The 26,409-nt window shown below is 32.8% G+C and overlaps 1 protein-coding gene across 1 annotated transcript; it reads right to left on the reverse strand.

Moving 5' to 3' along the window:
• Positions 1–496: 496 nt before the first annotated feature.
• On the reverse strand, positions 497–26,295 carry LOC111709671 (protein phosphatase 1 regulatory subunit 12A). Its single transcript, XM_023483494.1, has 21 exons — positions 26,191–26,295; positions 23,385–23,832; positions 17,342–17,405; positions 16,813–16,869; positions 15,438–15,573; positions 11,959–12,031; positions 11,001–11,055; positions 10,554–10,763; positions 10,184–10,395; positions 9,714–9,825; positions 8,870–9,259; positions 8,050–8,121; positions 7,885–7,946; positions 6,415–6,484; positions 3,855–3,994; positions 3,365–3,460; positions 2,734–2,795; positions 2,401–2,445; positions 1,615–1,669; positions 1,040–1,069; positions 497–509 (listed from the first exon to the last, which is right to left on the reverse strand). Exons 2-21 carry the CDS (start codon positions 23,408–23,410, stop codon positions 497–499), a joined length of 1,980 nt encoding a protein of 659 aa, XP_023339262.1. The 5' UTR covers positions 23,411–23,832; positions 26,191–26,295.
• Between the last annotated feature and the right edge of the window lie 114 nt (positions 26,296–26,409).

Below are 26,409 nucleotides of genomic sequence, written 5' to 3' on the forward strand. Positions count from 1 at the left end.
ACTTTTGTATCTTTATCTGTGATTACGGTAAAACATTAAGTATAGGATACCTCAATATCCCCCCTCACCCCCCCCCCACACTCTGGAACGAGAGAGCTGCAACTTTTCTAAGGGGCTTAGATCCCTTGGCACCCCATGAATACTACTTTTATATATCTATCTATCTTTGTTCTATGTCTCAGTCTATCCCTCATTTATCCATATGTCTACCCTCTATCTATCTATCTATCTACCCTCTATCTATCTATCTATCTATCTATCCATATATCTACCCTCTATCTATCTATCTATCTGGACCGGAAGTATATTTAAACCCTGTTGCTTGAGGCAGATTTTGGACAATGGAGAAATCACAGAACTCACATACTCTTCCTTATACAGACATTTACACCTTTTATACGAGTATAGAGGGGCAACAGGGGTATTTTGATAAGGAGGGGGGGGGGGCCGGGGGGATAGAGCTTGTTATGGGTTTAAAAATTGATCATTCGTGAATTTAAGAAAGAAATCTTAGAATTTGAATCTTTTATAAACATAATCATATCATTTTTCACACTTTCTCCTCATTTTGCTCTAAAATTCTCCTTCAGCTGTCTTTCTCATGTTTTTTTTTAATATAAAAGCTTCTTTATTCAAGATCATTTTTAGCTGATGGATAGATAGATATTTCCATTTATTCAAAAATAAAATTTAAACTTAAACAATTTATAATATTTTTATAAATGATGAATATAAATTGATAAATTGCCATTTAATTGAGTATTTATTTTACAATAATATTAAATTTATTAAAAATTATTTTTAACATCAAAATTTAGATTATATAATTTGCTCACACAAAAAATAAGGAACTAGAATAAATTTGGCAAATGGTCCAACTCGTGATAATATAGAATAAATATTTTAATATACATTATATATATCTACAATATATCTATGAATAGTTGGGAGTTTTTGATCTCTTGGTTTGGTTTGGTTTGGTTTGGATTTCAGAATAATGTATAATATCTTTCTTTTTCAAAAGAAATATTTTAGAAGCCCCTTCTTCTTCTTCTTTTTAGGTTGACTGCTGAAGAAAAGAAAATTTTATTTCATGTTTTAAATAAATCGGATTTTTTTCGTTAAAAAATATTAGGTATCTACCTAGAGTATATTCAATTGAAACAATCTTTTTTATTAAAAATCAAAAATTCTATTTTTCATCAGAAAAATTCAGGAGAATGACTTTAAAATTTATTGCAATTTCAATTTAGAGTAGAAGAGACTTCATGTATGAAGACCTATTTTTAATCACTTCTCCTTTTATAGAGCAGCAAGTCGGATTCACATCGATACCATTAAAAGCTTTGACTGATCAAGAATCCATAATTTGATTGTGGTTTCTATATACAAGTGGCTTGCGGATTTCTTACTCATAAACATCGGAGAAAATTGTGAGAATTGAACATTTTTGAAGCTTGAAAAACGAAGAAATATTTTAGATTATTGATGAGATAAATGTTGATCAGGGTACAGTTGTGAATAAAATAACAACGGCAAGCCATTCAAGGAAATTTTTCTTGAACGACTAATTTTTTCAGTTTATAAATTTTCAGATTTTTAACATTTTCTTTCCTTGGATGAATCAAAGACACAGGTCCTGCATGGGATCCTAAACCTCTCATCTCTCCTAAAAAATAAGATATTCTTTACTTTTCAGAAAATAAAAGAATTCTGACGATTATCTCATGGGTTGAGGTGTGGGAGGTCTGGAAATTAGTGAGATTTATAAGATGTGAAGAATTATTTGAACATTTTTGGTTTATTAAGCGATACAAGTCAATCAAAAATTAAAGTTTGACTCGGAGCCCGGTTTAGGAGGCTCGAAGAACCCTCTTTTGAATCCGGAAGCTTGGTGGAGACCATTTCGAGGGACTCATAGCGGCTCTTCACCCTCTCCCTCATGGGTTGAATGGTTTGCAGTTTCGAAAATTAATAATTTTTTTGTCATTAAACGAAATTCAAAAGTTTAACAACACCAAATAAATTATTCAACGATTGATAGTATTTATGTTAGGTTGTCAAGATTATCAATGCGACATAACTTATTATTCTTAATTGATTAATTTTTGTTAGATATAAAAAATACTTTGAATCCAGGGGCATATTCAGGGGGGTGCTATGGGGGCTAAGCCCCCCCCCCCTGGACCAGTGAAATCTAATGATTTCAGGGGGTTTTCAGTCCCCAACGGGTGCTGAGCCCCCCCTGGAAAGATAAAAAATTTAAGCCCCACCTGGACAAATTCCTGAATACGCCCCTGGTTGAATCAATTAAAAAGATAAAAAGTATTACTAGAAGCGGGATATGAACGCTTATCATAATATTGTGTTGTACTTCCAGACTATAAAAGATTAATAAACCTGAAATCCCTTGGTTAGGAGAGAACCCAGAGAAGGAGCATGGACCTGAAATATATCAAAACTAAAGATTGAAAACTATTTTAACATTTTATAAAAATATAAACTGATGGTATATTCGGATTGAGGTAGACCAGGACAATAATATTGTCAAAGAGGGTTCTGTAGTCAGTATAAGTCAATATTCCTTACTGTAATTGATACATATAGGAGGGGGTAGTCCGGACTATTTAATACATGTAGGAGGGGGTAGTCCGGACTATTTAATACCTGTAGGAGGGGGTAGTCCGGACTATTTAATACCTGTAGGAGGGGGTAGTCCGAACTATTTAATACCTGTAGGAGGGGGTAGTCCAAATTGTTTCTCTGGAAAGACTGGATAACCAAACCTATTATATCTAAAAAAAAATATTAAAATCTTACTCTTGGAATCAGTAATAATCAGTATAAATAGGACACCCTGTAAACAGTATAAATAGGACACTGTAAACATTATTAATAAGAAACCTTGTAAACAGTAAAATTACATCACCCTGTAAACATTATTAGACACCCTGTAAACATTATTGATTTGACACCCTGTAAACACTTTAAATAGCATACCCTGTAAACAGTATAAAAAGGACACCCTGTAAGCAGTAAAGCTAGGACACCCTGTTAACAGTATAAACAGGACATCCTGTAAGCAGTAATGCTAGAAAACCCTGTAAACAGCAAAGCTAGGACACCCTGTAAACCGTAAAGCTAGGACACCCTGTAAACCGTAAAGCTATAAAACCCTGTAAACAGTAAAGCTAGGAACCCTGTAAACAGTAAAGCTAGGAACCCTGTAAACAGTAAAGCTGGGACACCCTGAAAATATTATTAATGGGACACCCTGTAAACAGTATAAATAGGACAGTAACAGTAACAGTAAAGCTAGGGCACCCTGTATGCAGTAAAGCTAGGACACCCTATAAGGGTGTACCTGGACGGAACCCCGTGATGCCAGGGTGAGGTGGGGGCGAATGGATAACTATCTAAACTTGTTGTGATAGATTCTCTATCCTCGTTCATCCGAATCCTAGGTAAAAAATAAAACATTAGTCGAAACCAAGAATACTAAGAATTGTTTTTGTCTCTAGAAGATAAATTACGTCAATCCATCTCGTTTAGTTGTATTAGTGTATTAGATCTTTACAGTCGTTTTTAATTACATAAAGTAACTTATAATTAAAAAAGAAAAAGAAAAAATATCTTAAACACAAGCATAAAAATAGGGTGCCGCAAAAAATTGATTGCAAGTTAAATCCTTTATCATGTACATTGGTAATGAAGATATTCTAGTTTTTCTCTCTAATAATTGTGAACTTTTATTTGTAGCTTTTCTGTAGAATTTTACTTTAATAAAGGAATCAAACATTCAATCTCAAATTTAAAAGTGGCCACATTCTCCATTTTCGGAATAAAAAACTTACTTTGCAAGTATTTGTTGACTAGAGTTCTGTTTTCCCCGAACTATTTCCTTCTTCTTGTTCTTGTTCTTCTCCCTCTCCTCGTACCCGACCATCCTACCCTTCACCGTGGTCAGGGAAGCAGGGGAGTTCATCGATACAATCTAGATAGATATATAGATAGATAGATAGATAGATAGATAGATAGATAGATAGATAGATAGATAGAAAGATAGATAGATAGATAGATAGAAATGCAAAAATACAGATTCAACACTCCTGGTTTTACGCGAAATTTCACTTCGTTTTCGCATTTTTAGCTTCATCCATTTTCGATAAAAAATGCGAAATTTCGCGAAAAAGTTACCGAAAATTTTTGCAAACGTTTTGATTCGATCGCTGCAAACCCTAGTTCAGGGACATCCAAATAGACTAATAAACAGATTACTACTTTTATAAATATAATGTATAGATGAATATCAAAGAAAAGTAAACTTCACTTTCATTGTTCAACCTTGAAACCTTCAACCGTCCTATCTTCAAGTCAATTATTAACCACAAACCATTACCAAACTTTATATACTGGCCTTTAGGGCGCTTCGCGCCCCTTCACTTTTTATAATTGCAACTGTTGCTTTTCAAGTTTTTCTTAGTTCTCCAAAAAACAAGATTACCATACTTTATATATATATAGAATCCAGCTTTGACTGAAGTATTTCTTTCAATAGTCAACCTAATAAACTTGTAACTTTTAAACCTAGCTCTAAAATCTCTGTGGTTCTACCGAGAAATTTGAGGCAAATCGGTCCTGGGGTTTAAATTTCACAAGAAGGAGATAATTTATTTGGTATATAAGTCCCGTCTGAATACCCTAGCTGCCAAAAAGTCGTTCCATGATATTTTAATGCACCGTAATGAAGTTCACAGTGATGTAAAATAGCAATATCTTTTTTATTTGCATGTCCGATCATAACTCAGGAACCTCAGGACCAATTTGCCTCAAATTTTGATTGTGGTACTCGTTAAACCCACGGGAATGGATGTTCTTATCTTGGTTTAAAATTCTAAATTAAGTTTGTTGACTTTCAATTATAAAGAAATTTTAGCTTCCAGTCAGCGTTGGGTTCCCAAACTAGTATTGTTACAAATTGTACATAAAGTACAAACAGAAGCATTAAAAACATGCAGAACTTTATTATTTTTTGCATTTTTTCAACTTTTCTCAATCTTAAACATTATTTTCCTAATTAAATGTTCTTTTTTACATAAAAAAGAAAATTACATTTGTCTGAATAATTTATAAATTAGCAAGTTTTATCATTTGTATGCACTAGTGCATAGTTGCATAAAGAATATGTCATTTGTAATTTGCATTGTGCAATTTGTATATATATATATATATTCATTCATTATAAATTAGACGGTTATCTAAATAATAAAGCTCTTCGCTCATTTATATGTTCGCTATATAGTCAACCACGTTTGCGACCAAAAAAATGATTTTAAATGCTAATACGCGAGCTTTTGTCGCTTATTTGGAAGCAATTCACCCATTTGTTGCTGCCAAATAAAAGATTTTTTTATTTCTTAATCTAGAGTGTATTTACAGGGGGGATAATTGTTGACTACCTGGGCAGCTATTTAGCTTGAGTTTAAACTTTAAACATTTTACTAATATAGGATATAAAGAGTTTACGGCCTAATCTCGAAGTACACACATCAAATATGCAGTACGCTTTAGAAGTGTTTGGGGAGGTCTTGTATCTTGAATTTTACTTAGGTTACTCAGAATCGTTTGTAAACAATAAAGTATTGCTAAGTTAAAGATTGTTTCAGCACGTCCATAGAGAATAGAATATATAGAGAGGAATTAAAAGAATCTCTCGGTATGAATTTTTTCAGTCCCTTTCAGCCTGAAAGGGAGTTCAAAGTGTACAAATCGTGTAAATGTTCACACATTATATGCAGTAGAGTACATTAATACAGTATGTGCCCTAGACTATCCATTTTAATTTCGAATTTTTTAAACTGTTAAATAAAATCATCGTTTGTTAAGTGGAAGGCATAGAGTCTATGTGAAATGATCATTGGTCAATTGTGAAACCAGCCTATTTCATAATTTGGTTTTCTTTTAACAATAATTTTAGATTTTCTATATAATGATATTCCAGGGCCCAACAGGTTATATAGCATAAATATGTGAAGTACACCTGCAGTATGGAAACAGTTCAACAAAATGGTCGTTATACACTTTTTTCTAGTAAATTCCTCTCTATATATTCTATTCTCTATGAGCACGTCTCTTTGTAAAAATATTATATTGCGTTTTGTGAGAGCAGTGGTTAATAAATGTTTATTCAGTCCCTTTTCAGTTTTTTTATTGTAAAACATTTTCTGTTTGAGCGAAATTAGGTTTCAAGACAGACAGGGGCGTATACAGGAATATGTAGAGGGGGGGAGTTTAGTCAAGTCTGAATACTCTCCTAGTATCAACACTTTTCTTTATCCAGAGTGGCGGGGCTTGGTCCGCATAGCCCCCCCCCCCTAAGTCCACGCCCCTAAAGACAAACATATAAAATAAAACCTCTAGGATTTCCCGGTAGATTTTCTTTGCTTCATCTTCATCATCATCTTCTTTAGATTCTTCCAGCTCTCTAAATAGGATTTATTAAATTATTGCATTATTATGATTGTAATTGAAAAAACAATTTTCTTTTGATGATTAAACGTTAGACTGTAATCTTCCCAGTTTTCTATCCTATCTCCTTTTATTGAAAAGTTATTTAGAAGAACGAAAATGTTTTGTATTTCTAATATTTAACCAAATAAATTTGCTCTCTCTCATACAGAAGGCAGATCTAGAGAAGCTACAGCACCATCGTTTCAGTAGAAGTAAATATTTCCATTTACTGATAGCACCGATTCAAGGATTCATAACTCTAATTGGATCGAGATAGATAGAAAGATAGATGTTACCGCCAAACTATTTCTATTGGTTCACAATAGACATCAAACACATGACTGAACCCTGATTGGATCAGGCGCTAATGGACTCGGTATACAGGAGTGACTGGTCACAAACCCTTACCAATAATGTCGCATAAAGGAATTGAGTCTTTGCCACACACTTAAAATTTATAATCCTTTTATCTTTGCAATCTGATGGTGTAAACCTTTGATACTTCAAAATTTCATCTAACAGAATTAATAGTTAAAAATATCCAAGGCCTCCAGCATTGGGCTTGCAAAGATATAGTGATTATATAATCAGAGTTTGGGGCAAAGACTCAATTTCTTTAAGCTTCCTTTAGTTTTTCAATAAAACGGCTATTTACACATTTTTATCTGATATTTCAAATTGAAATGTATTTTAGAGATGTAGGTCAAAAGAACCATTTAAGAGAATTTAAATGTTTTTTAAAATTTTCTTCTCGATAATTAATCCCAAAAAAACGAATTGATAAAGTATTCAATAAAAGGTAGTTAAATAAATGAAAATGATTTGACTCCGAAGAAGAATTTGAAGAAATTAAAAATTTAAAGAAGAAAGTACATATGCAGGCATGTGTTTATGTTGAAGGTTAGTTTGATTGTATATGCAGGCGTCTACAGCAATTAGTATGTTTCTCTTTTATATTTCTTATGCATATATTATTTAGTGTAATAATACCCCAGGGGGTCCAGTACAGGATGTTCTTGAGAAAGTGAACTGTATTTCTCAAAGATTTATGAAACATATTAATAGTGATTTAATAGAATAAACTATTCGATTCACTATAGTACACATTCCACAATGTATTAAAAGGTATTCTTAGAAGTGAGGTGCAGCTATTGGATGTAACATTTTTGCAGAATAAATTATTTCTATTTGATGTTTCTTTTCAGATTCTCTTTTCAAAAAATTTCGATAGAAATATAATTAGTACCCATGGAATTATATTTCAAATATGTCGCAATCAAATATCCCTTTCTGTGATCTGTTTGTGATTAATTCATTTTAAAAAAAAATTCCTCAACCGTTGAGTTGATAAAATATAAAATAAATTCATCTAACCTTTCCATCAGTTTCCTTTCCCTTTCTCTCTGTCTATCTAGTTCACTGGCTCGAGTTATTTCCTGTAAAAATATAATAGCTTTCATCTCAATTAAACCGTGAACAACAAAACGATTTGATTTTTCTTGTTGCCAGAGTTTAAATTAGTTGCAAAAAATGTTTTACCTTGACGAATTCAGAGACGGGCGGACGATTTTTTAAAGCTTCCTTTAGCGTCTTTGTTGGTATCAGATCATCCTAGAGAATACAGAAAGTACATCGATGATAGCAAAAGAACATGGATCATAAGCTAGCATACTTATGTGACATGTCATGTTATTGTATAATTTTTAACAGTTGTCATTTTGTAAACAAAGAAAAATATGGCGGAACCATCGTTCCAAAAACGTTAAAAAACGTGAATTTGTTAGGGATTAAAAACTAGATTCATTATCCAGGGGCGATTACAGGACTGAGCCAAGGGCCGAAAATTAAAAAAAAATATGATTTATGATTTATAACAGGAGAAAAAATGTGACACAAAAACTATTAAATTTTAAACATGAACATTATATAACTACACCCGCCCTAATAAATTCCTGTATCCGCCTTTGTCAATACCTCATCTGATCCCATATATCCGCCCCTGTCAATACCTCCTCTAATCCCATATTTCCGCCCCTGTCATTACCTCCTCTAATCCCATATATCCACCCCTGTCAATACCTCCTCTGATCCCATATATCCGCCCCTGTCAATACCTCCTCTGATCCCATATATCCGCCCATGTCAATACCTCCTCTAATCCCATATATCCGCCCCTGTCAATACCTCCTCTAATCCCATTTATCCGCCCCTGTCAATACCTCCTCTATTCCCATATGTCCGCCCCTGTCAATACCTCCTCTGATCCCATATATCCGCCCCTGTCAATACCTCCTTTAATCCCATTTATCCGCCCCTGTCAATACCTCCTCTATTCCCATATATCCGCCCCTGTCAATACCTCCTCTGATCCCATATATCGGTTGGAGTTGACCCAAACACTTCTCCGTCCTGATCCTTCATTATTATTCATCCCTGATCCTCTCCTCTCCTCCTCATCATTCTTTCCTGATCCTCGTCGATCCTCGCTCACTGATCCACTGCCCTCGTCCCGTTCATCCCTCTCCGACCCTCTTCTTCTATCCTCTCCTGATCCTCTCCTGAGCACCTCCTTCTCTGAACTCCTCCTCTCGGAATTCCTAAGTTCCTCTAAACGTCCTGAATCCTTGGGTTTAGTATAATCCCGTCCACCCCTCCCCTCTCGTAGGGAGGAATTCCGGGAGTCCCGAGGGGAGTTCTTCGGAGGCACCGGAGCCGGAACGGATTTTATCGGAGAACCTTTGGAGCTAACCTGTAACATCATAAAAACATAAAGTTAAAAAAACTATTTAAAAAATTTAGATTAAAGTTTGAAATATGATTGGTGCCAAATTTAAGATTTCACGCACTGTGAGTTTGTTTCTGTGAAAATGTAGTGAATGAAGCGTGAAGGTATAAATATATGTATTCAAGGGCATGGTTAACTCTGTTTAGAAATACAAAAGTTGCACTTGAATCTCATCTTGGGAGGTAGTTTTAAGGAGCCGCCGGTTGGGATGATGTTTAGAGGGATTGAAAAGCTGCTATAACTATAATAATACCCTAATAGTTGAACCTTTAAATACTTTTAAAGATTATAAACTTAATAACAAAAATAAAATATGAGGTTGCAAAGAAATAAGGATTCGTAAATGCGAGCGTGATTTGGTAATTAATTTCTTTCTTTACTAAAATAATTCAACCAACGTGTATAAATTACTAATTACCTCAACATCGTAATCTGGGTCGGGAATAACTGGAGGTCTTATCACTCCAGGAGTCTTTGGGACTCCAGTGGTCCTAGAGGCGCCAGCACTGTGCGAATTTCTTCTCTCTCGGCTGAAACATCAATATTTGGGATATTTTTTACAATATTTTTGTTTTATCAGGGAACTAAACAGTTTTAATTTAAATTGACTGCATGCAGAAAATTTGTTTTATAATTCTTCTCTAAAATAAATCTTCCTAAATTTCAAACCTATTGTCATCAAACAATGATATGATTTAACATGTTTGTCTTAAGCAGGGTTACCCACCAAGAATGAGTCTTTAACACCAAATTATTTTTGATCTTGTAAATGCTTAAATGAAACGAAAAGAAAAGAAAATTGTAAACACAACAATCATAATACAGTTGTTTCTGAAGTCTATTTATTTGTTAATTCTGTAAATGCCCTTTATTTTTGTTTAACATTACCTCGGAGAGGAAGTTCCTTTGATATTGATATCCAGCATAGAACTGTGTTTCTGTAGTAAACTTGTTTCTTTAGTTTTAACCTCTGGTAGAGGATTAGGATTGGATTGTTTAGTTTCTCCGATACCTTTACCATCCTTGGTTACTGGACTAGTTGACTTAGATATCTGCTGGCTACCACAGTGGGCACAGGTTGCACAGGGGGCTTTATACTTCTAAAATATAAAAACAGTAAGAAAGAGACAAGGAAGCATTACACATCATGTTTTAAAATAATTTAGGATATCTAAACAATTTAAAATAACATTCCAAAAATAAAATAAAAAGTATTCGGTAATAAAGATTTGATTAATTTAAAATCCAAAATGGCTACCTTCTTTTTAGTTCTAATTTCTCCCGTCGGGGTAGACTTTTTAGCCCCCGTTGCAGAGGACTTTGATCCTGTCGGGGAGGACTGTGAGGTCCCTGGAGAGGACGAAGAGGTCATTGGAGACGGGTTCGAGGTTCTTGTTGAGGGTTGCGAGGTTCTAGGAGAAGAGTTTGCGCTCTGAGTTCCTAGTCCGGAGCTCGATGAATCTCCGATCTTTTAAATAAATATATTTCTAGGTTAGTTATTTATATTTCAATGTTTGGTTTTCTTTTTCAATGTTGGTATTTCTATTGCAATATTGGAAATTTCCATTACAATCAGGTATTTCAAGGTTAGGCTTTTCAATGGCAATGTTAGGTATTTCTATTTCAATATTAGATATTCCTATTCCAATGTCAGGTATTTTTATTGTAATGTTGGATATTTCTATCTCAATGATATTTCTATTACCTTATCCTGCCATGTTTCTAATCTAGTATTCCCAGGACTGTATTCCTCACCCATCCTTCGTACGTCAGGTTTCATTTCAAATATTTCAAATTCACGCAGACGTATAAATATTAACTTAATTACTTTGATTTATGCCATTACAGGGACTGTTGACATAAATATTAACTTAATTACTTTGATTTATGCCATTAAAGGGGCTGTTAGCATAAATATTAACTTAATTACTTTGATTTATGCCATTAAAAGGGCTGTTAACATAAATATTAACTTAATTACTTTGATTTATGCCTTTAAAGGGACTGTTAACATAAATATTAACTTAGTTACTTTGATTTATGCCATTAAAGGGGCTGTTAACATAAATATTAACTTAGTTACTTTGATTTATGCCATTAAAGGGGCTGTTAGCATAAATATTAACTTAATTACTTTGATTTATGCCATTAAAAGGGCTGTTAACATAAATAATAACTTATTTATTTTGATTTATGCCATTAAAGGGGCTATTAACATAAATATTAACTTAATTATTTTGATTTATGCCATTAAAGGGACTGTTAACATAAATATTAACATAATTACTTTGGTTTATGCCATTAAAAGGGCTGTTAACATAAATATTAACTTAATTACTTTGGGTTATGCACCATTAAAGGGACTGTTAACATAAATATTAACTTAATTATTTTGATTTATACCATTAAAGGGGCTGTATCAAGTTGTCAACATAAATTTTTGTGACTGTCAAATCAAAAAGTTGCATGTCCGATTCATGATTTGTAATTTTCCTTCTTGTTTTCTGCTGCAGAAATCCGCAAGTCACTTTTAACTTTAGAAAAACTTGAAGAAGAAAAACAAGAAAATCATTTTTGCTCTGACGAAGGTTCTCTTTAAATCAGGAGATATCTAATAAACCAAAGTTTCGTGCATTTTCTAATTTTTTTGGAGGAAATCTTTCCTGGGATATTGACCGTCCTGTTGAAGCAGTTTTAAGAGCAGATTTTCCTGCAGGCTCCCATATCCGCTCCCATCTAAATATATATAAATATCAAGCTCCCATATCCGCTCCCATCTAAATTTATATAAATATCAAGCTCCCATATCCGATCCCATCTAAATATTTATAAATATCAAGCTCCAGTAAACGCTCCCAATTAAATTGAACTTCCAGCTAGGCTCCAATATTGATTCATAGGATGTAATATGAAGCAAATGATAAATATACAAGAATACTAGAATACTTCATGATTAATAGTTATTTAAATAGAAAAGAAGCTTCTATACCGCTCCCATCTAGACGTTTATAGAAAACAAGCTCTTATACCAGCTCCCATTTAGATATTTATAGAAAACAAGCTCCTATACCCGCTCCCATTTATATATTGATAGAAAACAAGCTCCTGTACCCGCTCCAATTTAGATATTAATAGAAAACAAGCTCTTATACCCGCTTCCATTTATTTATTAGTAGAAAAGCTCCTATACCCGCTCCGATTTAGATATTTTTAGAAAACAGGTTCATATACCCGTTCCATTTATATATTGATAGAAAACAAGCTCCTATACCCGCTCCCATTTAGATATTAACAGAAAGATATTGCTATAATGTCGTCTTCCTAGTCCTTTGTTTCCTGGTTATCACTATTTCACATTTAAAATTTCGTAATAAAAAAAATTATTGAGCTGTTTTTCACTATTGCAGTATAATATGATTAAAACTAAACAATCTAAAAATATATTATATTGTTGTGACTGAACAAGAGGTTTAAGGTACAGCAGTAAACTAAGTTCTAATTCAAGTTTATAAAATAAATTAATATTCTAGTCAGGTCTCATGTTGACAAACTCAAACTAAACAGGGTGTCACAGAAAAAATCACTCAAAACTATATTTCTCATTTTATTTCTTTAAAAAACCACAGTTCTGTTGTTGATTATCTCGGAGATATTTAAAAAACAAAACTTTCATCATAAGAAAAAAAATCTCTCATTTACGGACATTGAACAATTATACATACATCAATGTTGTTTATTTCTAGACTACTTTATATGAGTGACCCTTTGCCTTTATCTAATTGAATATGGTTCTTCTTAGACATGAATGATTAGAAAGAAAATAAGTTTTATTAGATGTTTATTTTGTTACACCCTGCCTGCCTGAGTAAGACTAGCATAGGCGCAGGAGATGTTTATTTTGTTACACCCTGTCTGAGTAAGACTAGTATAGGAGATGTTTATTTTGTTACACCCTGCCTGAGTAAGACTAGTACAGAAGATGTTTATTTTGTTACACCCTGTCTGAGTAAGATTAGTATGGAAGATGTTTATTTTGTTATACCCTGCCTGAGTAAGACTAATACAGAAGATGTTTGTTTTGTTACACCCTGTCTGAGTAAGACTAGTATAGGAGATGTTTATTTTGTTACACCCTGCCCGAGTAAGATTAGTACAGGAGATGTTTATTTTGTTACACCCTGCCCGAGTAAGACTAGTACAGGAGATGTTTATTTTGTTACACCCTGCCTGAGTAAGACTAGTACAGAAGATGTTTATTTTGTTACACCCTGTCTGAGTAAGACTAGTATAGGAGATGTTTATTTTGTTACACCCTGCCCGAGTAAGACTAGTATAGGCGCAGGAGATGTTTATTTTGTTACACCCTGCCTGAGTAAGACTAGTAAAGGAGATGTTTATTTTGTTACACCCTGCCTGCCTGAGTAAGACTAGTATAGGCGCAGGAGATGTTTATTTTGTTACACCCTGCCTGAGTAAGACTAGTACAGGAGATGTTTATTTTGTTACACCCTGCCCGAGTAAGACTAGTACAGGAGATGTTTATTTTGTTACACCCTGCCTGAGTAAGACTAGTACAGAAGATGTTTATTTAGTTACACCCTGTCTGAGTAAGACTAGTATAGATGATGTTTATTTTGTTACACCCTGCCCGAGTAAGACTAGTACAGGAGATGTTTATTTTGTTACACCCTGCCTGAGTAAGACTAGTACAGGAGATGTTTACTTTGTTACACCCTGCCTGAGTAAGACTAGTATAGGAGATGTTTATTTTGTTACACCCGGCCCGAGTAAGACTAGTACAGGAGATGTTTATTTAGTTACACCCTGCCTGAGTAGGACTATAGTGTAGATGATGTTTATTTTGTTACACCCTGCCTGAGTAAGACTAGGTGCAGGTTGCTAGAGGAGCTCAAGTATACTCCGTAGAATAATGTAAGGATTAAACAAAGGTAACGGAGCCGGACAAAATATCCCAGAAAACATATATATATATATATATTTTATATATAATACTGTCGTTTTCCGAACTGCTTAATTCTGAAAGTTTCTCCATTGTTTCTTATAAACAAGGAATGAGCAAGTCACTTTTGCAGAAAAATCACTAATAAATTAAACATTTTAAACAAAAAGTGGATATCTAATTCTTACTTAATCAGACAAAAAGGGTACCGTTGTAAATCGAGTATAACCATCTTTTCATGAAGGGACAATTGAAATCCTTACAGTCCATTAAAGATCATTTCAAATATGTTTTAAAAACTGTTAAAATACATGTCAGGGCTCAGGGTCACGTTCTTTCCTATACAGAACACAGAATTCATTTTTTTAATTCGAATTTTATTGATTTATTTTCCATGATATATAAAGTGGTTTCTCGCCATTTTGAATATTAATCTCAAGGCCTTTTTAGATTTTATATATTGAATTCTGCAAGTTGGAAAATTTAAAAATCATAATAAAGAAATTGAGTCACTGCCACATATTTAACATTTATAATCCATTTACCTTTGCCACCTGATGATGTAAATGTGTAAACATAATTCAAACTCAGATTATTTCATCAACCGAATTCATAGTTTGAAATGTTTAAGGTTTTACAAAGATATTGGGATTAAATTATCAGAGTTTGTGACAAAGAATCAATTCCTTCCCTTCTAAATTCAAAAGTTATAGGTCTCCGATGGAGTTAAACTATGTCACTGCATTCAAAGATTTCCAGCTCAGGTTAAATCATTATTTTATATTTTACATGTTTTGTTTTTTAAAGCCGAGAACACGAAATGTTTTGTTTCTTATAAAACTACTGATATGCACAATTGTCCCATTATATACAAATATTTAGACGATTGTTAGAATATTTTGTTTGTGTCATGGTAGCAATCTACTTGAAAATACTATCTGAATAATCTTGATTTTTCCTGTGTTTGTTTCGTTAAAGCATATTTAAACCCATGAAAATATATGCACAAAGCATCCATATATATATATATATATATATTATTAGTTAAAACGGAATTTTACAGGACAAGAACGGAGAAAATGGGAAAAATACACGATTGACTCACAGTCACAACTTCCAAAATTCTAAGATTTCATTCTGATTTTCGAAATTAAAATATTGTACAATAAATAAACGACTTACCAACATAATATCGTTTATCATGAGGACCAGTTGAATCATAATCCCGTCCTCTTCTGTCCTCAACACCCTGGAATATGTCCTCTCGTTCTCTGTCTTGTCTTTCAAATCTCTCTAGTCTCGCTTTTCTCTTCTCTTTCTGAATTAATAAATCAAATAAATTTTCATTTTTTTAATTCAAAAAGTTTTTGAAACGTTATTTTTATAAATATGCTTCAAGTTCAGATATTGGGTAAATTCCAATTTACGAGTCAATATTTGAATCCAGAACGAAAAATCAAAGGACGGAATTAAAGGTGCAAAATCGACTAAAGGGCGCATAAAGGGGGGCAAGGGGGAAGTGCCCCCCTAGAACTTAGAGCTATCACACATATAAAGAGCTTTTTTACATATATTACTATTGTACTTCTACTTTTTTTGCACAGCAGAAACTTTTACAATTCATAATTATTTTCTGGACCTTTGTCCTTTTTTCATCTCATAGAATTTAAATAATTTAATTTAATTTGAATTTTACATTTTCAAAAATGTGTTTTACCATCTCTAGTTTAAATACTAACATAACAATATAATAAAATGTCGATTTTTTTCTGCTAGTTTTGTTTGAAACAGAGATAAAGTAGTACTTGCAAACTACCTTTAAAGTATCTTATACTTATGCCTGATATCTAAGAAGACAAATGATGGCAAAAACTGATGATGGCAAAAAAATTGAAAAAGATATTTGAAATCAAATTAGTTTTCTTTTATGATCCGCCCGTTCAATTCTCCTCAACACTTGTCCATCCCTTCCCTCTTTGTAACTTTCCGTTTACCCCCTTCACAAATTACCAATTTGATCCATTTAAACCATCCTTCCCTTAGTGAAATGTATGATTTTCAGAGGATTTTTGGGCCCGGTATATCAAAGGGGGGGGGGACAACATGGCGGTATGAAGAGAGAGTAATCATTTCCAATGTTTGCATTTGATACTTACTTAATAAATACAATTAAATTGACGGATTAAATACATCTTTAATTTATCACCATTATGATTTAATCGAAAAATATTATTTTCAAGAAAAGAAATTAAAAATTTTAAACCACGCGACATCTGTTCCATGTGCACGCAGTTAGTTGCCAGTGCAGCCATCTTTGTAATCTGGGAAATTTTTAAATTTTGTTCGCATCGTTTTTTGATCAATGATGAAACCCAATGATAATCGATTTTAGATTTACCACACGACAAGCCGAGTTTTACAAGTAAAGGGTAAATTATTGCAGAGATATCATTTACATTATATTTTATTGACATATGATCTGGGAGGAAGGGTCGGGGGGGGGGTAAAATTTATTTGTTGAAATCTGCAACAAAATGATATTTTAATGTTTATATACCTGCTTCTCCTCCTTATATTGTCGACTTGTTGTATAAAAACTTTGATGTCCACTAATCTAAAATATTTCAAATTTTAGAACAAAGTTTTTGCCCGGAATTATTAAAGTTTTAATTTTTTTTAGTTTTTATTAACACTTGGTTTTTTAAGAACTTTTTGAAACAAATATATTTTTTTAATTTAAGTTTTCGATAAAAAAAAACTTTTAATTGATTTTTAATAATTCTTTTGGAAGATTTGGGATGGTTATTTAAAAACATGTAATTTCTCCTTGCAGTAATTTTGTTGTTGCAGATATAATTGTTCGAAACATGATTGTTAGAAACACAATTGCTAGAACATGAACCACAGTTATTTTACGCAAAAAAACAGGGGTATAATTACATCATGGGTGCGTTTAATTCATGAAAATAGTGTTTGACTGGTGCTACTACTATCAGGTCAGAGACTATTCATACTAATTGTATTTCTAGGAATTATATTTTCAGCAATTATATCTGCAGTATATCATTGTCTGGATATTATGTTACCTCAAGTATTCTTGTTTCTCTAGGTAGAATAGACCTTCTCCATCCCAGGGTACTGTGCTCTAGTCTGAAAAAATAGATAAACTTTCTTTTTCAAATTTCTGTTGATCAAAATCTTGCTATTTTTGTAACTTCTTTGTCCTTGGTTTATTTAGAAAACTGAAGAAAATTTATAAAAAACAGCTTAACCATCATTTTCGGCAGGGATTCAAAACAGATATTTTTACGTTTCTCATTCGGAAAATCTCGAGTCGCTTTGCTTTACGTAAACAATCCATTTTAGCCATATTGGGGGGAGGGGGAGAACGAGAGAAATTCTATCATTGTGTTGACCTATAGAAAAAAGAATTTTAAGAATTTTCGATTTGTTAGAATCTCTGAAAGATTTATTTAGAATGCAATCAAAATCCTAGAATGATAAGAATAGCTAACAGACCGAAAATTTACAGAACAAAAAAACCTTTATGAAGAATATTTCAAGAAAGAATTAAGTTTTACAGTTAAGAAAGGGTTGTAGCAACTCCCTCGCAAACAAATTTGAGATGGACCTGAGCCTCCTAGTAGAAAAATGTCCGTTTTCTCGATCAATATCAAAGGGGAACCATGGAATGCACCTATGAAGAGCTATTGGAGGGCATTTTAGGTAGATTGGACAGCAGGAAATGAGAATGCTAGGGGCTTCTATAATAACCATGAATCCAAGAAGAATGGTGAATTGAGCTAAGAAGGAAGTAAGCCCGGAGTTTATATAATATTGTTCTTTATTTTTCTCCAACAAATAAATGTGAGCTAGGGATGCAGAATGAGAAGGGGAGGAGGGGGGGGGGGGGGTTTAAAGGTGAGAGGAGATGGGGAGGGGGTGATCTTTAAAATCTCAAGGATTGGTTGTATTCCAATTTATATTAAGATTTTAAAGTTCAGTTCAATCCAGCTTCCGATTCGAAATTTGGAGTTTAAAATTTAGCATATCTCATGTGAATTGTAAATGCCTTTGTCCCACATTAAATTGTATTGTACATAGTTCTTAATTTGGATTTTTGGTAATTTGAGATTTTTTTAGTATTCCAAATGTATGTTGGTGTCCAAAACTATGTAAAAACAAAATAGTTTTTAAAATCTATTTTATTGACTACATAAGGATGAGTCTCAAGTTTAAAGATGAACAAAAAGACCGCCATGACAGTGCTGGTTTGGTTTGGAAGAGTAAGTGTATATTTTGTAATAGAACCAGCTGGGGTGCAGCTGGTGGCGTAATTGCGGATTAATTAATTGCATTAAACTATGAAGTATCTAAGTATCTATTACGTATGTATACCAAGAACATTGTGCAGTGTGCACAGAGGTCAACTTTTGTGTTGTTAATCTCAGGATAAAGCGCTGTAAATTAAACCATTTTACATATAAGTTTGGACTTCAGATGCTATCAAATTACACAAAATAACATAATCATTGTCATCGGTCTATCAATTTTACGAAACATCCGTTTTTCAGACATTTTTCCTAAAACTCACGTAAATTGGAAATTAGGTTTTAAAGACTTTTTTCTAAGTTCTTCATCTATAGTGAAAGAACAAAACTTTCTAACTTTTCTATTATTTACCCCAGCTTTGCTAAGTGAACTTCTTCTTTTGTTTTAAAATCAAATCGTGAAATCTGAGATTATCAAACAAAAGAGCTTCTATGAAAACACCCTTATAACTTTTCAAAAAGAAGGGGAAATCATGGATGTGTGAAAAATAGTGGTTGGGGTGGAGGGGGGATCGCAGATATATATAAGAACCCAAAGAACAGGGCCGGAGGTGATCCTTGGGAAAATTGAATTAGTCACCTCTTTATTTATTTATTTCTTCATAAAAATCAAATTAAGTTTTAAATGCAGCAAATGACTTGAACCCTGATTTACAAAAATATAAAAAGACGAACAGGAAAAGAATGAATTATTTATCCATTTTGCGGCAGTTCACTTATAGTTACGGTAATTATTATATTTCTTTATTTAGTTCCGTCCAAAACTATTTCTCACAGTTAAAGTTTAAACAACCAATATCTCATCTCTTTTAGTGTTTACAAGGGATATTAATAAGATGGCGGTTACACTGGTAACAAGGAAGCATGTCTTTTTCTAAGAAGTATGTCATGAGGAACTGTAACATGTCATGCCTGTCATATTTGCCGTTTTAATCAGCATGTCAAGTAATAAATAAATCCATAGAATGTCATGTATCTAGCATTTAACAACATGTCAATGACATGTATGTACTTGTCTAAGATACAACATTTTTTCTGCAACTTAAAGCTTTTAATATTGTCTTGTATATTAAGAAGTGGGTGATTTATGTAGCCGAACTGAAATCTATCAATTGACTGCATGTAACGAAAGCTGATCACAAGAAAAAAACTGGTGTTTTCAAGTTCAGAGCTTAAAATACCTAAAACGAATAATGAGGAATGACCCTGGAAAATCCGTGAAAAAATCAAAAAATGTCACGGACTTTAACTGTTCAATAGCAATCTAGAACAATGGGTATATTTAAAGTATAATATAGACAGGAGCTGAAAACATTATAATTGTGGATATCGAGACCAATGCTTGATCTTCTCTCGTTGCTAATTTCAAGACTAATTTAATCTTAAGTTTGTATCACAAAAAGTGTTCATAACTCAACCAATCGACTGGGGTCTGAAGAAACCAGAACCGCCTGTATATGAAAGAAATTCATAACAGTTTCTAACCCTAATTATAATTTCAGGCTCAAAGAAAAGAGTTGGAGAAAAGGAAAAGTCAACAAATGGAATGTGAAGAAAGTGAATAGTTAAAAGAAATCTCCAGGTTCCATCTTGAAACTCCTTCTCATGCCCTTAGGAGTTTAAGGAAGGATGGAGATTATGGAGAAAAAACTACTAGTTTACCGAGGACAGAGGCTTAAAACCTCCGAGGAAGGAGGTTTAGAATCTCCGAGGACGGAAGCTTAGAACCTCCGAGGACGGAGGTCTAGAATCTCCGAGGACGGAGGTATTATAATCTTGCACTCTAGTTGTCTGTCCCTTTAATATCTCAGCTTAACAAATAGATATCTTTATAGATTTGTGTTGAATGTATAACCCATAATTATATGTATATATATATTCCCATATCGCTGTAATTGTGACTCTAACTGTACAATGAGAACCTTGAATATTTAATAAATGCACTTTCTTTTTTAATATCATCTATTCAGGATTATTTAACCAAAACTTTTTGAATTATTAGTAAGGTGAAATAAAGTTTATCAGATATCTGAAATTAAGGGCGAATCTTTGAGATATTTAACAAGGGGTTTAAGTCTTTCAACAGTGATATAAAATAGGATTATCCAGGAGATTTGGTCTGAGACAGTAATATTATTATTTTCATAGTTGCGTGGCGCTTTTATTTAATTCCATCTAATAAAAGTTTATGGCGAGCATTCTAGTGGAATTCAGAGGACCTTGAGAAGATATAATCACATTATTAGGAAAAAGGTTAATTTTTTTGGTACATTTTTGAGAGGAAAGTACAGCTGGTACACGCCAATTAGAGAAGCTGCAGGGAAATTTGAAATTTGGCGCGCTATTTAATGAGTGAACTCTCATTGGTAGAAACTGGCAGGAAGAGAAAAAGCGCGGATAAATCATGGTAAAGTAAAAGAGTCCATATTTGATATTCAGATTAAGCAATCGGGATTAAAAATATTTAATAAGTTCCCAGCTCAGAAAGCATTTTTGTCAACCATTAACTACAAGACTCCCCCCCCCGCCCATCCATGTAATGTCGTCTTTAACTTGAAATCCCCTCTCAGAGACACCAAATCAAATAATTTTTAGCCCCATTTTCTTTGTTCTCCGGTAACGGAGTCTAAACACTTTTATTATTGTGAACAGAATATTTTCATACAAAGAATTAGTGACTTTCGTTAACAATTAATTGCCATTCTTTTCAGAAGTTTTAATATATAAAAACGTCTTAGGACTCCCCGACACTTTTAACCTTCATATCAATTATTAGATCGTAAGAATCTTTTCATTATAGAATTATAAAACTTTGTAATAATTTACATGTTATTATCCATTTCATTTTTTAGGAAATATAGAGTTTCTCTGCATTATCGATTTCGATTTGTGGGTTATCCTGTTGTATTACTGTTCATTATTGAGAATCTTGCTGCTATCCGACAACAATTTTATTTTAAAATTTTGTTTCAAAATTATTCCAGAATACTTGAACAGACCCTTTTATTTTGAAAATATATGTGTTTTAAAATTAAAATTATGTTTAAATTAACATTAAACATTTTTCCTCATTAGAACCATTTTATTCAGAACAGTCATGAATTCCATGAATTGAATATCTTATTTGAAAACAACTGTTTTAACAGCAACTCTTAAGAAAGCAAAAACAAGCGCACTGTAAAAGAAGCAGGAAATGTAACAAAGAAAAAGCAATAAATATAAATAAGAAATAATTGAAATATAAAATATTACCAAATAGAAATAAAAACGTCGAAGGAAGTATAGCAAAAACATTATTTTTAATATAAAAACAGTAAAAACAAATATTCAAAAGCGCTGCGTACATATCGACGTTGTTTTTATTTTTCATTAACCCCCCCCTCTCCCCTCAGTTCCACATGAAAATCAGAGAAATGTTCGTGTTTGCGTGTACGAGCTGAATCGGCAGAAAACACATTAAACAAATAATGTTATTTCCAATATAATAATATAGCATGTTTTCCTTAAGAGAAAGAAAACCTAGTGCAAAACAAGAAAAATGTCTATCTTAAATCTTCCTAAATCTGATTTTTTTGTTCCGAAATAAATCTGCGACCCCCCTCACTTGAATCCTGTATCCGCCCCTGATCACTAAATTGCAAGTTTACGGTGTAGTGCAAATTAACCTAAAGAGGGGGGGGGTATTTATTTCTCCTCCTTTGGCTCCTATTTCTACATCAGCAATAGAAAGCTGAAAAACTTTTATGGATAACTCTCTAAAGTATGAACCTACATGTTTCTAAAACAATATTTTTACAATTTTACAGATTTAAAATTTGTTGATCCAGTTCCAGCTATTTTTCCACCTGAAAGGACTATTATAAGAGATAACTATTTATTTTCAACTTTTCCATATTTGCTAGAATATATAGATTTTATGAAGAAGGGTTTCTCAATGACTTGATATGTACCTCAGGGTTTATTTTGGTTTTAAGCTCACACATACACTGTATTGAGTCCAGGTGTGTTTCACAATGTATAAATGCAATGAATACAATCGAAGAAAATATTCCATATTTCTTCATTTTACTAATAGTCATGCAAGCAAGCTATGATTTGCATGCAGGTTGGAAATCGCAGTGCTCAGTACCTATTTTCAAGGCCATAATTAAGCAGGTTAGATTTGAATATTAAAATCATGTAGATATATTTTATGACGAATAATCGATCAAAATAAAAAAGTAAGGGAAAAATTATAATTGGATAATTCGTAAAAAAAGAAGGTGCAATTAATGAACTTATATTTTACATTATCATTGTTTTTGTATGCATATTTAAAAAAATAAACTTCAAATGAATAGTTCACTTCAAAAAATACATAATTTCAAAAATTTTGTAATTTGTATACTATTGTCAAATTTTAGCATTTTGTCCAGATTTAATCAGATGAGCTGTTTATGATAAAATATCAATTATTAACTCTTTTTAAAAATTTTATGATTACTTAATTTTTATCTGAACACCTACGTTAACTTTGTCATACTTGCCAATATATTGTCAAATCAGAACATTTTGTCAAGATTTAATCAGATGATTTTATATCTGAACACCTTTATACGTTAACCTTGTGATACTTGACAACTATTTAAAAATCTTCGCATTTAAAGGATTTCCTAATTTCCAGCAAAGACTTGATTATTGTTATAAAATGTGTCGGAGACATCTTTGAGCAACAAGATATGCTTAATTGTGTTTCAGGATATTCAAGGTTATCATGTATTTTTTTAATAGTTTAATAAATACTTTCTTTAATCTATACCTCCATCCGCTTCGTCCGTGCTCCATTTTGGTTGGATTAGTCTTATCTCCAGTCGACGTTCAGCTCCATTTATAATTTATCACTTTGATCCATTCTCTTACCAGTGTTTGGTTTCACTTTTTCTCGCAAGTGTTTATTTTGACTAAATATGCGTCCTCTATATGATATCCTTGAACTTTTAGATCTTCAAGATCTTTCTCAAAATCTTCTTTGAGCTCCTAGATCTTCTTAGAGCTCCTAGATATTCTTAGAGCTTCTAGATCTTCTTAGAGCTCCTAGATCTTCTTAGAGCTCCTAGATCTTCTTAGAGCTCCTTGATCTTCTTTGTGCTCCTAGATCTTCTGAGAGCTTCTAGATATTCTTGGAGCTCCTAGATATTCTCTGAAGTCCTGAAGATCTCCTAGATTTCACCTAGATCTCCGAGATCTTCTCTACCCTCCTAGATCTCCTTTAAGTTTAATATTCAATTCTAAATTCTATTCTAGAAATGAAAGGAAGCTGTGCAATAAAATCAAAAATGTTTTTAGTCATTACAAAATATAATTGTTTTCTGAATTAATTTTAGATAAAGATAAACAAGAATTTTTGGTTCGTTCAAATTGTTAAGTTTTCATACAATCTTGCTGAAAAGAAAAACGTAAAGAAAGTCGTCGTTCTTGTATTGATAAACTCGCCGACCACTGCACGATAAAGATTAAACTTAAAACAAAAACTTGCAATCTGAACATTTTAACTAAAGAATGCGCAATAAATTTAAAATTCTGCATTTTGATGTTCTTTGTAAAGTCAAGATTGCAATTCTTCCTGTAGCGCACAAATCAATCTTGTCAAAAAAAAATGGGGGTTGTCAAAATATCCTACAATTTATAATTTTATCATAATCGCACAGACGGGCCGGGGGGAGGGGGTAATAATTTTGCTAAATATGCCTCCATTTAGCTAAATGTTACGTCAGAGGCGACCACTTCTTTTGCGGATTTATTGAATGGTTGATTTAAAAATATTTAAATTTTGTTAAAGCAAAATTTTTAAAATTCGACCGGGCATACACCTTTAAGCATTAGCAATCAGTACCATAAAAAAATTGACTTGATTTTCAGCCGTTTTAACGTTAAAAAGTAAATATTACAAACAAACAGATTAACATACAACCCAAATATATGTATTAGCGGGCCCAAGAAAATTGTTATTTCACAATTTTTAAAGCTAGATAACCCCTTGGAGTAAAGGAATATAAATGTGAAAAACATGTAGTTTTAAGTAAAAACAATTTAGATTTGGGAAATTGACCCCCCCCCACCCGGACCCGGCCTTAATTAAAAACTTTAAAATTTTTAACTCCTGGTTTTTCACGTGTTCAGCCAGCATTTCAAGATTGATATTCATTTATTTAATTGTAAAAATTATAAATATTTTATTTACCACAGTAATTTTTTAAAAACATTTTTCAAATTTTAGTCGGACCCATAGTACTGTCGATCAGAAAGACGACTGTTAAACTCAAATCTTGATTTTGAATTATTGAAGATCATAAAACACAGCAATTGTCCAGTGTACACTACACAGACCCTTTTCTTAATAATAATGAGTTGATTTCCAAGCTACTGATAAAAATATTTGCTTTGCAACAACATCAAATTTACATAAATAACATTGCTGAAAGGGACTGTCAGCGTAATTTACATAAATAACATTGCTGAAAAGGACTGTCAGCGTAATTTACATAAATAACATTGCTGAAAGGGACTGTCAGCGTAATTTACATAAATAACATTGCTGAAAGGGACTGTCAGCGTAATTTACATAAATAGCATTGCTGAAAGGGACTGTCAGCGTAATTTCCATAAATAACATTGCTGAAAGGGACTGTCAGCGTAATTTACATAAATAACATTGCTGAAAGGCGCTGTCAGCGTAATTTTAAGTGAACCTCTAAGCAAAGATGAAACCCTCGGAACCTGAATCTGATGAAAAATGTGGAAGATACCATCTTTTTCTCGCCCAAAAGTGTTTAATTCAGATAATTCATCCATTGCATCTTATAACCAAGAATTTCGCAGATCTTGATAGACAAAGTGAATTGGGCGTTACTATCTTTACATGGAGGAGCACTTGAAACTACGATTATAGACTCTTTTAATGTCGTCCTCCTTATCCACAGTTTTATTACTCCTACTGTACTTTAAATTTATCAAGACGCCGAATTTAAAGAATTTGAACGGCGCCTTAAATTCAAGCCGCGGCTCAAATATGGTTGGTTTCACTTAAAATTGTCCTCAATGTTTCAAGATTTAAGCCGGCGCTCAATTGAAAATGGTTTTGGCGGATTTAAGACGCGGCTCAAATAAATTAGATTCGGACAAATGTTTATTTAATCATTATTATATATAAAGAAATTATTTTTACCAGATAAAAATGAAGTAAATGTTTTGGGAAGAAATTGCATGATCATTTTACGTTTCTTGTTTCTTTTTGTTTAAAACAACTCATTGATTTATAATTGTGCATTCATTTTTCTTCTCAAAACTTAATGCATGGTTCTGTTTTCAAAATAATATAAATAAATGGACATAGATAAAATATAAGATATGATAAAAGACAAACTTTCAACTGTTATATTTATAAAAAGTACTAAACATCTATATTCTATATTCAGTGGGTAAAACTGGGTTTAAGGTACAGTTTCATTTACTTTTGGACCAGGACCTCTAATTAAACAAAAAAAATCATTCTTTAGAAAAAAATAAAATCTGGAGTCTGGATGAAATACAAAATCTTCTTATATCTCAGGAATTTAGATTTGAACCTAAGAGAGTGAGAGAGAGATCCGAGGAAGTTTAATTCCGCTCGTCTTCCGTTCAAGTCTCTGAGCGGAGAGAGGGAAACTGTGCTTGAATTGTTCACTGGACAATGGCGCGTGTTCTACTGACAACTACCGGTCAAATATAAGGATTTCCCTCAACCATATTGCGCGCAGCCAGGAACTTATTTTAATAATTTGGAGGAGTTGGGAGGAGGAGGAGGC

Source organism: Eurytemora carolleeae, unplaced genomic scaffold (assembly GCF_000591075.1).
Source record: "Eurytemora carolleeae unplaced genomic scaffold, Eaff_2.0 scaffold662, whole genome shotgun sequence".
Taxonomy (NCBI): Eukaryota; Metazoa; Arthropoda; class Copepoda; order Calanoida; family Temoridae; genus Eurytemora; species Eurytemora carolleeae.

Coding starts and splice junctions, on each gene's coding strand:
- LOC111709671 (XM_023483494.1), bottom strand. CDS start 23,410: ATGGAGCACGGACGAAGCGGATGGAG. Junction 8,122..8,869: donor GATATATGGGATCAGAGGAG/GTATTGACAGGG, acceptor TGTATTCTCTAG/GATGATCTGATACCAACAAA. Junction 3,995..6,414: donor TCTACCGGGAAATCCTAGAG/GTTTTATTTTAT, acceptor ATATCTATCTAG/ATTGTATCGATGAACTCCCC.